Source organism: Callospermophilus lateralis, chromosome 1 (assembly GCF_048772815.1).
Source record: "Callospermophilus lateralis isolate mCalLat2 chromosome 1, mCalLat2.hap1, whole genome shotgun sequence".
NCBI lineage: Eukaryota > Metazoa > Chordata > Mammalia > Rodentia > Sciuridae > Callospermophilus > Callospermophilus lateralis.
This window is the reverse complement of record NC_135305.1, coordinates 94,608,333-94,622,123: the sequence shown is the minus strand read 5'-3', so window position 1 is coordinate 94,622,123 and position 13,791 is coordinate 94,608,333. Positions and strand designations below refer to the sequence as shown.

At 35.2% G+C, this 13,791-nt stretch overlaps 1 protein-coding gene across 2 annotated transcripts in view; it reads right to left on the bottom strand.

Moving 5' to 3' along the window:
• The window catches only part of Pou6f2 (POU class 6 homeobox 2), a 470,488-nt gene that overhangs the window by 354,842 nt on the left and 101,855 nt on the right, over window positions 1–13,791 (bottom strand). The window contains exon 2 of one of the 2 annotated variants that reach the window (XM_076864071.2): window positions 12,083–12,254. In XM_076864071.2, the coding sequence (XP_076720186.1) occupies window positions 12,083–12,254 (172 nt within the window). Of the gene's footprint in view, window positions 1–12,082; window positions 12,255–13,791 lie in introns of those variants that run through there. The other variant, XM_076864074.2, reaches the window with a different exon arrangement.

Below are 13,791 nucleotides of genomic sequence, written 5' to 3'. Positions count from 1 at the left end.
TATGGTAAAATCATTGTGAATGTAATTTATCACTTTTATGTGATAATATTTTTTCTCAAATAATGAGAATTCTGACCAATAACAGCCTCTGTAATGCATGACTTTGAAGATTAAGATTTCTTGAAGAGATACTAAAAATGATGAAATGAAATAGAAGGTTATTATATAATGCTGATTGTGGGCTATTTGAGAGTGGGGTGGCCATATCTTGCTAATTTTTGCATTCTGAACAACTGTCATAGTAGATGAACTATGCTATCCATGCTGTCTGGTATGTTCTCCATGGAGTCCCCAGAACACAGGACAGCACCTGCCACAGAGAAGGTTCTCAGCAAATATTTGTTGAATGGATGAATTTACCACTGAATGTTAAATACATAAACTGTATAGTACAGAACTGAACCTAAAATAAATAGAATCAAATGGGGTTTTCATCTCTATTATGTGCAATAAAGACACTGTGCATATGTAAATCTCCTTCGTTTTGATGCGTGAAAATGGTACACAAGTAAGAAGGTCAGTTTCAAAACACTTCTCAGCAAAGAAAAGAAATATAAGAAGTGGAGACACAGTTGATGAAAATTCCTAGGAAAAGTAATTTCAAAGATTCAATATAGAAACGATCCCAGGATATCATGGTTTTATTTTCATCAATTGTTTTATTTTGAGAGGAAAAGCTGGTTCTCCTTACTTCTATGCCTCCAACACACACACACACACACACACACACACACACACACACACGTTTCTCCTGTGTGACTATCAGAAAGCAAAAGAGGAAATTTGATAAATTTTGACAATAAGAAGAAAAACTCTTATTCTTTAGTAGGCTCTCTGGAAAGGAGGATATATATATATACTAAGAATGGCATAAAATGATATTGTAATTCCAAAGACTTAAAAATTTTGATAACCACTATAAAATAGCCAAATAATTAAATTTATATTGAAAATATCATCACCTTTTATCTATATATTATATACATGAAATCAATTTTTAAAGTATTAGAAACAATTTCACACGTATGTTTATTTCACCTGATAGACACTGATGTACTATTTTTCTTTTACACTACATGAAGTACTTCATTACAGAAGCTAATTGCAAATATTGTGAAGCTAAAAGCATTAAATTATTTTTATGTTCACTTGTTAAATGTTCAAAGATGGCCACATTAAAACAAACAATTTTGGCTTTCAGTCATCTATTTTAAAATTTTAAGTCATCTTTTTTTCTAAACTGCAAAAGTGTATTACCAAATAAACTGACAAAACATCTCAGCCACTAACATAAACGTGCAATTTTAATGCCTTCTAATCACACAAATCAATATGAGATTTTTGTACTTGTGCATGACCTTCTTCAAATTATCCCCCCATTTTGGCTGAATCAGAGTGAGTGTGGGCTATTTGATAAAAAACCCTAAGTGTGTGAAATAAGAGCCCTTGCTTCTTCTGCCAGACTCCTCTTGACAGAAAGATGATAGAAGCGTTACATCCCTGGGAGAGTAAATGCAAACTGACAAGAGATGAGCCTTTAGATGTTGAATATAATCTTGAATTGTGCTTGAAGTGTCTTATTATCTTGTCTTTTGATGTCTGAAGGGGTGGCTCATTGTTAGAAAAAGGAAAACCCTCACGCATCTTTGCCATCTTTAAAAATTGTTTGGCCTTTAACAACTGCTTTTCCAACTAATGTCCATTTCTCCTGACAATAAATATGGCAGGTCGTCGGCAAGTGACAAACAATTTACTTTACATGCCACACTTTTATGGGTTTTGAGAGCTCATGTGGAAGTGTATTTTTTTTAAAAAGCCCACAGAAATTAGCAGTATTACAAATGTTAAGGGGAATGAGCTCTGCGTGCATATACTGATGTGAAGTTACTCATCAGGGCTATTGCCTGCTGTTTCTGGTTTCATATCTCACTGGTGCCAGATTCACAATTCGAGTTCTTTATTTATCATTGGCTAAAAATAGCCAGGGAAAAATGAAAGAGCAACAATCAATTCTGACAGATTCCATGAAGAAAATGCACGAATACAGATTTCCAACACATGCTGAAATATTCAGAAGAGTATATAAACAAACCCTGTTTCTAAGTAGGAAATTGGGGTCGACAATGGGCTTCCTGCCTTTTGCCTCTTATCTCAGAACCTTCAGCACTTTTTAATTTCCACCGTCACTTTGAGTACCCCTCGCCCTTCGCATCTACCATTTGCTTCGTGGTTTTTTGTTTTAACTTAAAAGTTTAATGATGTTCCCGGTCAATAGGAGTCCTTAGCAGCTAAATCACAGTCAGGCTAGTTTTCTGTCACCCAGCCAGATTTTGTGAAAGCTTTCAAGATCTTTTCTCAGACCTCCGTCACTCTAAGAATCCATAAGAATTCTCAAAAGGACCATAAACCGTTACAGGGTTCAGGTTATTGTATCATTATAAAAACATATTGATACACTACAGATGACAAGACATGTAGCTACCATCCAGGGTAGCGCACCCGTCTCAATGCCATCAGCAGTCTCCAATCTGACCAGCTTCATTTCTTTTTTTCTTTCCAAGCAGGCAGCCATAGACATTAACTCGTTTAAAGCATGGTATATAATTTTTAACACCTCTCTGATTTGCTTGCAGACTCCAATTGGCTTATTAGAAAATTACCATGAATACACAATATAATGGAAGAAGTAAAGATTCCAAGTTGCAGCAAAGAAATTGGCTAGTCTACATGAAAATTTGTACAATTTCTTAGGTTAGTTTTGCAACTAAAACCTGCCTTAATCTTAAGAATCAGAATAAAATGAGCCAATTAAAACTGAAAACAGCAACGTATATTTCCTCCCAAAAGTTAGGAGAAGTTTTCTCACTTAATCCAGATGATTGTTTTTCCAGATGTTTATCCATTCACAGATTTCAGTGCAGTGCATAGATTTAATTAAATGGATCTATTAAAATGTTAGTTTTATGTTCTATTTTGCTCATACTTCTTCCTTTGCAATCTGCATATTTACTTTTTGATATGTTTCTATTTTGTGCTAGTTTGGTACATGGAATAGATATATTGAAGAAAAAATGAGAGTTTTGATAAAGTGCAATTTGCTCCCCACACCACTTCCACACCTATATATGTTTAAATACACGAAAGTATGTTTTTCCATTTGATTTTTTTATTCTCTTCTACCCTCAGTTGATTTTGGCAAAAAGTCACTCTGCAATAATAATTTTTCATGCTTTTCAAACAGCTTCAAATGTTTGCATTTTTAAATCAAATTAATCCCTTAGCCTCTCTCCTATTCTGCCAGTGATGATTCTCTCCTGCAATGAGTAACCCCAAACCATTAATTTGTAAAAATAAATCTTGCCATATCGGTACTAAAAGACAAATCACCACATATGTGGCCATCAAGAATTGCAAAAGGAGATTAATTATACCACACTATTTTATGGTACATGGTTAAAATGTGATTTCTTTGTTTTGCACCACCCACCCACCCACTCTACCTTGACACAGATACATGTAAATATATTTTTTAGGCACGTGGAATTCTTACAGGAATGTGTATCAAAAATTGTGCCTACTATTGAATAAATTACCTTTACTTAAAAAAATGATAAAGGTTTATATTGGCATATAAGGATATCCCACAAATGGACAAAAAATTAGGATCTCAATATTTTGGTCCCAAGTGTCTTCCCTAAGTAATTTTGGTATGCTTTTAAAAATACATAAATTCTTTATAAGCCAAATAGTTTACAAACTTAAATTACTCTACTGAATTAAACTGCACAAATTCTGAGGAATCCTGTTGTCTCCTCTGCTCAGTGAAGAGCAATATATAAGACGACACTGGCACTTAGATTCTAGCCTAACCATGGCTTAAGCAACACTGTATAATTAGTTGGTAAACTATTAATTTTGACAAGTCTACTTGGGAACTATTTTTTGAATATACAGAAGCACAGTAGAGGTACATTTAATAATGTATGGATAGCATGAACTAAAAGAAAAATCACTATTATAAATGTATTTTATAAGAAAACATACTATAAATTTGGTAAAACAATCTGAAGCAACATGTATGAGAAAATAAGGAGATAAACACCCTCCATGCCAACAATGCTTTTCATGGATAGCATTGTATTTATTCACTGCATTCAGAGTGCCTGGGAAAGAAAATATAGGGAAACAAAAATAAAGTATGGAAGTGATAAAAAAAAATGGGAAAAACACCATCGTTATTTTTAAACTCGGTATTGACCTTAGTCTTTAAATATGGGTTTCTTGGCTTTCACAAACTTTTGTCACAATTGTTTTCTCTCTCTCTCTCTCTCTCTCTCTCTCTCTCTCTCTCTCTCTCTCTCTTTCTATTTCATTAATAGAATGCAATTAAAGTAATACAAGATATTTGGAAAATACACTAATCAATAAAAAACACTGATTGTTTTACAGGAAAAGAAGAAACACTGAGAAAACACTAATGCCAAACACCATATGTCAGAAAAAACATGTTCATTTAATTGTGAAGTCGTTTTGTGTTGGCTCTTTGGAGCATATTTTATGGGTCCTAAAAATACCCTCATATTCTACCTTATACTCAGACTAAACTAACAAGTTTTTTGGAAGGTTATTTTTTTAAGACAAGTTTTAACTGTCTTAATAAATGCAGTTTTTCATTATAGACTCTTATTCCGAAGATTCTTATTCCAGAGATTCTTCTATATAGCCTTCAGTTCAGGAAACTGCTTAAGCAACTAGCTGAGGTGTAATGACATTACTTAGTTTCTCTTATTGTAATCTGATCAATTTTTCCTCATAGTTTTCAATAGTTTTGATGACAGTGCAGTCCTCTCATAAAAGAGACTTAGACTGTGTTAGTCACGTTGCTACATGTTTCTAATTCTTTAAAAATTATAGTATATTCTTTTATGTATAAGACCTTTAAGGCTCTTAAAAAAGAAAGGCTGTAAAATTTTTGAGTATAGATTTTCTTTTAGATTATTAAAAAAAATACAGACATATAATATACTAGGGAAAATAGTAGCAGTTAATTATTAAAAAGAGATCTCAGGTGCTATGTATCTTGAGTAGTGTGTTTTTAAAAATTATCTTTTAATACTTAAAAAACAAAGTTAAATTCTGTTACTCTGAAAATGAGAAATTTTATATAACCAAGAGAGATTCAGTGTTATTCTTTCTGGCATCTGCATCCACACTAAAAAGCCTGAGTCCATTTCTAATAGGTCACAATAGTATGACAACATAGAGTAAGAGATGTCACCAAACAGGTCCTCCAATGTTCCGTATTTGGGGGAAACTGACAATCAGAAAGTGGGAGTTTGCATTTAAAGGATTAAGAATCAGGTCACATGTTAAGTAATCAGATATGCCCCCATATAGCCAAAGCCCAAATACTCCTTTATGAGTGAATTTTACTGTAAATATTACTTGATGGTATTTCCCAGGAAAAGTCTAGCATTGATAGATTTAGAACCTCATTCAGAGTCAAGGCATGATGAGGTGTACGTTCAACTGTAAAATACCATATGAAAAATTAAAACAAATTATGCTCAGTTGTTTCTAAGAGAAAAGACATTTGAAATGTTAAAGGACAAACATTTAAAAAGTAAGACCAAAATGGCACGTATAAAAGGACAGCTGAACAAAAACACCAGCAAAGTACAAAACCTAAGAAAACAACAAACAAGAAAATTTCAGAGCCACGTTGGATATTAAAGAGAAACCTGGCCGCTGGAGAATGGCAACTGTTACTATGAGCTTTCCATAGCTACTTCTGCCTTTGGATATTTTTTAAAAATTTATTAACCTGACAGCAGGAAACTTTATACAGATTGCCCCCTGACAGGGTGCCAGTTTGGTTTAAACACTTTGCTATCCTTTTCTTTAGCATAAAATATCAAGAACCATGTTAAGTGGAGCCAGGTGCATATTTGGGTAAATGTGCCTTCTCCTCTGATTGCCTCTGCATTCCCAGGGAAGATCTGAATAATCAGGGGCAGCCCAACAGCAGAACTGAACTCTCTACCTTCCTCTTCACATCTACTTTCTTTTTAATGTGTGAATGTGTGATGTATTATTAATCCCCAAACATAAACCAGCAAGGTCGTCAATCAAAGAGAGTACCAGTTCTCTCACAAATTATCTGTTTATTGTATAATAACAAACAAGGCCCACTTGAAACAGTCAACTTAAATCTTATTTCTGAAGTGGGAAAAAATTTTTATTTGGTCATTTCTTGAAAAGAATAGTGCTAAGTCTATAATTAAATTGGGTAATTAAGAAAGAAGACAATTGACTTAAGGGCTGAGCCTTTAAGCTTGAATCTGGAATGCACCTCTACCTATTAATTATGACAAAAACTGGATTAGGTGAACTACAGAAACACTCTAATTCCTGGTAACCTTTAAGTCAGAAACATCCAAGATACTCAAAAGACTAAAAAGGAACATTTAAAGGGATGATGGTGTGCAGATTAATCTGATTTCTAATACCTTGTCTTATTTTCAACTTATAAACCATTTAACAACAAAATATGAGAGCCACAGCATTAGAAATAAAAGGAAAAAATACCATACGAGAATTTTGATTTACTAATGCATTAACATGTTGCATTCTTGGGTACTGTAATATTGAACTTTCTTCTTTAAACGGAGGCCTGCCCTGAGCAACCCAGGCATGGCAGAGATAGCAAAGGGAGGTACTAAAAAAGTCCCCAATGAATCTTCTGCCACATACTCCATTGAAGTGCCACTTAGAAAAGAGCATATCTCAATGAACGAATAAGCTGAGAAGTTTAAACATCGGTGCTTTTCTATCCAGTTTTATTTTTATTTCAAAGCTTACACATTAATGCTAAAGTAGATTTATTTACCAATGCAGCATTATAATGAAAAAAAAAAAAAACCACCAAACTAAATTTGTCTAAATATACACAGCCACACACTGATTTTTTGAAGAGGTATCTCAGTGCTTTAGATTTTCTTAAATGTAAGAAATGCATCTAAGTATGTATTTTCCCCCTCATGTAGTTAAAGCAGCACAAAAAGGGCCTGTTTGACTATTAAACTATAATTGTTTTTTGAAAAATACCTTATCATGCACCCTACTTATTTTCACAAACACGGGTTTCCACTGATTTCTTTGAAATAACTGTTTTTGCATAGACTCTATTATCCAAATTATTTAGTCGACTCAAAAATATGCTGTTTTAATATTTTCCTAGTAAAACACACTTTCTTCCATGAAAAAAAGAGTATGAATTTTCAATTGATATAATATCCAAACTTTTAAAAATATAGAAGCATGGTCCAGTCTTTAAATAAATATATTTCTCTAGAGAGTATTCCTCATCATTTCCCAGCTAAATCCCTCTTGGGCTTGAGTCCTACGTACTGATTACTGGCTCCAGCATATTTTTATCAGAATATTATGAATACTCAAGGTATTGAAACCTTGAGAGAGATGTTTAAATACAGTAACGAAGACAGTGATCCCATAATGAAGGCCTCCCATCACGCACAGGCAAGAGCAGCACCACCCCCGAAGTGCAGTCCCCATAATGCCCTGCAATGACCTCCACGCTGACCTGCAGAGACCACTGTCTCAAGGGGTGACAGACAATTTAGTCCTTTATCCTTTTGTCATTGAAAACGACTCCACTGCCATAAATTCTAATCAAGTCAAAGTGGATGGCAATTTGAAAAAAAAAAAATCTTATAATGCATGTTTCTGTGAGAAAGATCACCTAAAGGAAAAGAAAAACACAATAGATAGTGTATTTCCTAGCATGGAGGAATCCCTGGCCCAACTTTCAATCCTTTTCTAATAGTTTACAGATAAATGGCATTGAAAATACCCACTCTCACAAGTATCATTGCATGCAATTTCTTTTAACCTAGAAAAACAAAATATCATAGGAGAAAACCAATCACACATTTTTTAGTTCAGGTACAATGTTTATAAATGTTGTGTTTCCATCTCAGCTCAAGTTTCTGAGCTGTGTGCCCAATTCAGGTACAGTGTAGTGCAACTGAGAATAAGCAAACCGAGACTAACACCGCCACCCAAGGTAGTTGGAACTTGAAGGAAAGCAATCATGAGATTTAACTTTAAATAATAAAAATTTTTCCCAGGAGAAACACGGTTAATAAATCATCTTTCAAATCTCAAATATATATGGGGGAAGTATTTAGGGCATGTTTTATGAGGTCTCACTTCTTTGGCTGGGAGTACATGGGGAAACTTTAGTACAGATATTTTTCTGGGGATATATATTACTTTTATCTTTTCTGCAGCCATTTTCCTGACCAAGTTGTTGATGCTACCATTTGAATTTTAGCATCCAACTTGACTGAATGTGGAACAATGAATTCTTGATGGGCATAACTAAAAACGAAGCACCACATTGACACAAGTGCTATAAATGTCACTAGAGAAACACAACAACCTCTTCCTTTGGAGATTGTTTGTAAAAAGCCAGTTTTGAGAATCGTATCCAATATGTACATCACTAGTCACATATTCAACGACTGGCCCTATGTGGTATCACTCACTTGATCACACAGCTAGAGCATCATGAGACATAACGCCAGATTCTCTGATAATGCCTAGACGTACAAGCCTGTGCTCCCCTGTACTGCTTCCTGTGGCTCAGAGCTTAGCATAATACAATCATGAACTGCAAATGGAGACGGTTATTCTACAGGCTTTACAAGAATAAATAATGCACCACTTAATGATATCACAGCGAACGACCTCACCACATGTTCCTCAATGAAATGTGGATTCATCTCTCCTAAGTGTACTTTAGTTTCCATGGCTGTTCAAGTTAAGCAAAACGGTTCCTCTGATGTAATTACTTTATAAAGCACAAGGGCCCTTTTCTGAACTTTCTACTTAGGCTGGCATATGGCTTCTTGTTTCTCCTTCTGGTATGCTGAGCGGCTCAGAGCACTGAAACGTTCTGCACCGTATGTTTCCCTTTGGATGCTGTTAAGTGCAGAGGTGCAATTTAAGGAAAGGCATAAAAAGCCCAATGGTTCCTGGAATTTCCTTTGTTTATCCATAGAGGGCATCAGTATTATCCTTTCTCCTGCAGTTTTGGGCTAAAGGTGCCAAACTGTGAGAGAAACAGGCTCATCCTCTGGACTATTAATTTCAACAAGATACAGATGAGGGAATAGGCTATAAAGAAACCCACTTATACTGAAATTTCAAGAATAGTAGGAAAATTGAGCTCTTCTTATCCCCTGTTGTTGGGTGATGTCTCTTCGTGATATTAAACATGTCAATGTGCACATTATTTGCCTTAATCTGCCCTTTTCATCAGAGGAACGTAGTTTTCAATACTACAATATATGATCTATAAGAATGATAGTGCACATTAGAAAAATCATTGCTTAGAGAAAAACATGGATGCTCTCAACTATTCCGGAAGAATGCACTTCTTCATTATCAAATAAAGAACATAATCAGAACTACATCTAAAAGCAAAATATAAATCCCTGAACAAATGCACATCAAATAAAATAAGAGTCCCTTAAATTGTGTCTTCAATGTTGCTAAAAATTCTAAGAATTATTCTAGAAAGTTTTAGTCAGTTACATAAACTAGAATTCCAAGGCTAAGTTCTAGGAATATTTAAAAGTAAGAGCACAATAGACCCCATAGCTAAGGAAAACTTACAAAAACATTGAGGTGTTTTCTTTCTATCTAATGCTATCTTCAATTTTTTCTCAAGTGTTCCAACTGTTAATCTACTGATTTCTTCTTTACCTAACTGGGAAAGATTCACATTGTATTTGAAAAGTAGTCTAGAGACCAAAGACAATCAAGTAAATACAAACAGAAATTAAGATATAGGATGTAGATTTTGCTGGGTTCTTTCTCACAAATTTACAAGTTGAGAATCTCAAAATAAAGGTGGGTACCTTCCAAAACTCGCTATGATTTTTAAATTAAACTATACCTCCTTAGCATATGGCTTACCATAAAGATTTCACTTAACACGCATTTTCAGTAAAGTTTTAATTCAAATCTCTTTGACCCTCTGGCATTTTTTCAAAGCTTATTTCTCTACACATGCAAATCAGCAAGAAGTAGAATTTTTAAAAAAATCTATTAACAATTTTCAACATTGGAATATCTAAATTAATGTTGAGAAGCCAGACTAATCATTGACCCATTGATTTATTTGAAAGAAAACAAGTTGGGATTATAAACCCAAATCTACACATGTATTTATTTTTTAAAAAACACATGCAAAGTTAATGAACAAATAACTTAGTATCTACAGCTATGTTGAACTCAGAATTGATTACTTTCTAAAAGTCAAAGTGCTTACTTAGAATACTCATCATCAGAAGAGCTAGAGCATGGTTTTGCTTTCTTCTATTTTATAGTTTTATCTGACTTTTCTCATTAGCCTCCCCAAATGAGTGTTTTTAGAACATAACTCTTGCTATGTAGATAAAAACTTGAACTATAATGAAATCTGCAATCTGTATTTGGGGTAAAAATGGGAGTTCATAACCCACTTGAATCTAATGTATGAAATATGGTATATCAAGAGCTTTGTAATGTTTTGAACAACCAATAAATAAATAAATAAATAAATACTTCTTTTGAGTGAAAATGCTAAAACCTTAACATATAGGTTTGGAAAATTTATATCAGAGATAAAACACTTTTGAAGAAAAGGTAACCTTGCAAAACTTCTTGACACTTGAATCTGTCATATTCTTAAGTACAAATCAGTGTTTTTATCAACAGAAAATTTAAAAGGCAAAGTTTCTTTGAAAGACCTCTCTGATGTTTGAGTGAGTATTTAAAAGTAGGGAGAATCTCTGTGGAAACTGGCTAAGAGTCACACAACTATCAAAGCAACTAAAACAATAAATAAATAAGGTCTATTTCTTAAATAAAATTAACAACTCTCTTAATAAAGTAGTCTGTGCAATGATATTGTTTGTCTTTGAAAGTTCAGGCACATGAACTGTTTTTTAACTTGAGAATATGCAGTTCTCTGCATGACATTTATATACCTATATATAAATGGTTAGTATATATACAGATTTGTGTGCTTGCACACACAGACACACAGAAAAATAATTAAAAGCAAATGTTTCAGGAGCAATTGTTCTGAAAACCTAATGTCACTCTGAACCATAAAGTGCTTCTCCAGCAGAGACATCTATCAACATCTATCACTCAGGCACGCGCCTCAACAACCCGCTCCCCTTTCTGATTAGAGATCACAGTTGCTTGAGTTGGCTTACAGACTGTCATCTGTTTGAATGACAGATGTCTTTGCTGGAGTGGCACTCTGCTTGTTCTTGTTTTGTTTATGAAACAAAGATTCCTGAAAGGTCCCATGTGCTGCCTCCCCATTTAGGATGAGGCTATAAACATAATGTTAAAGGGAAGAGGTGCAGGGGGGGGATTCAAGAGACCCATTTTCTTCCCTCAACACCCTTTTAAAAGAAGAGATATTCATTCTGACTGGGATGACAAAATGTTTATTTCTTTGAGCAATTCCCGTAGCCACCTTTTGTTTACCTGGCATAGCAAGACTTGTATCGATATTTTCCAGTTTTCCTCTCTAGTCTTTTGACTACAGATAATAATTCTTTACTCTCCTTCCCCTTAACAAAAGGCTGCGAAGCAACCCGAAACCGAGTCGATATTTATTCAATAAATGTTAACCAATTCTTACAATGAAACTGATTTCCTGATTATCATTACCATTTTCTTTTTTCTTTTTTCTTTTTTTTTCCTTTTTCTTTTTTTAAAAAAATAATTTCCAGCCTGGGGAATGCCAGCAACATTTGACAAGTCAAAATGGGCAGCGAATAAGTTCCTTGTTTGTAAAAGTTTGGAGGACATCCTCGCAGGCAGCTGGAATCGGCTTCGGTGGCTTAGCACCTCCAAGATGCGAAGCTCCTCTTTAGTACTTACGAGAAAATTGAATGAACAACAGGGGGAAAAAGGGGGGGGGGTGTGAGGGGCTGGATTGCTCTTCCGGACAACATGGTAGGACTGAAATGAAATACCTAGACAGACTTACCGAAGAGCTTGCTGGGAGTGTCCTCGCTGTCATTTGATTCCACAGGCGCAAGCAGAGGCTCATTCAGCTCGCTGTCTGAAGTAGCAGCCTTGTCCTCACCTCTCAACTCCGCATTCATTTCACTCCGCGCTGACAGCAAGGGCTTCCTGACTTGTCCAGCTATCATTGGATCCTAGGATGGGGGGAAAGAGTGAAGGGGAGGAAAAAAAAGTGGCAGCTTTAGAGTGCGTGTCCTCTCTCTCCCTCTCCCTCTCTCTTCTCTCTCTCTCTCTTCCACACACACACTCTCCCTCTCTCCTCTCTCTCTTATCTCTGGCTGCTCCCGCTGTTATTGCTGGCTGCAGTCAAGTGAAGAGCTATTACAGATCCGATGAGTTCTCCATTACTCCCCACCCTATTAAAGCTCAACTAGCATGTGAGAGATTCAGGAGGCTTCGGAGGAGAGAGAGAGAGGAAGACAGAGAAAGAAAAAGAAAAAAAGAAAAGAAAAAAAAAACTTCTTTGAAAGCAACCTAACCAACACAGCTTTAATTGTGGGATGTGCTTTTGTGCGGAATGTTTTTACACCTTGTTCTGTCTTTAATGCAGTAAGAAAAAAAGAAAGTGCTGGGTTTGTACTTCAGCAACATACCTTTTCAAAAAGAGCACCCTATGGAGGAACCACAGGCTATTTTAAGAAGCCTTCTCCCTGGGGGAGAAGCAATTAAACCCTATCCCAAGAGCAGAGAAAAGAGATAGGGAGAAAAGAGACCTCAAAATGCTTTCAATGGAATAAAAGATATTTCTTATGTAAATTCTATAAGCAGCCTTAGAAGTTGACTTCACTGGTCCCAGATTGGGGACTGAAGCTAACCCCAAATCAAATGAACATTTTAAAGCAAACAATACACAACAAAATATACGAAAATTGATTAACATTTTTTAAAGGAATTGGGAAAATACTTACAAACTGTGTTCAATAATTCGGATACTTAGAGCATCATACGCCCAGAGCATTAAAGAAAAAGAAAACAAAAGCACCTCAAAAAAAGGCAAACTTTCCCCCCAATAATTTAAATCTGCTTTATCTTCAGCTCATTTAGGAAGACATGTTAAGATCAGAAATATTTTTCCAAGTGTAGCCTTTTTTCCATTTGCAAACTAAGATGCATAATATTGCTTTGACACAGATATCGGATGCAGAAGGAAAGGAAAAGCAAGAAGTGCCCTTTTTTTGTGATCTGGGAGCTATTTATTGCCAAGTTCATGCCTAAATGGTTCCTGAGCAGGAAACAGGTGACCAGCACAGGAGCAGGTGGGGCGGCTGCTCCCGGGTCCCATCATTACATTGGTTTCGGTATGCCTGTGGTTGTTTTTTTTTTTTTTTCTTTTTAATGTATTCATGCCTGAAAAGTGAATTTGATATGACACATGATAATCTATGAAAATGTTAATCAATACAAATAGTTTAAGCTGTCATCAAATGCACTTCTTTAGTCAATACTCATACCACTGAAAACAATGTCACTGTCACCAGGGCTTAATTTGCACAGCACTTAAATATTGGACTCTGTGCATCAATGCACTTCTTCTTCAAATACTGTAGGTAAACACATTTTCTCCCTATTTAAGGCTAAAGCACTCAGCACGCATTTAGCTGAGCCGAATCCTCCCTTTTGAATACCTTGATAGGTCCACTGGAGGGCAAAATTAATACTTAATTGAATCTC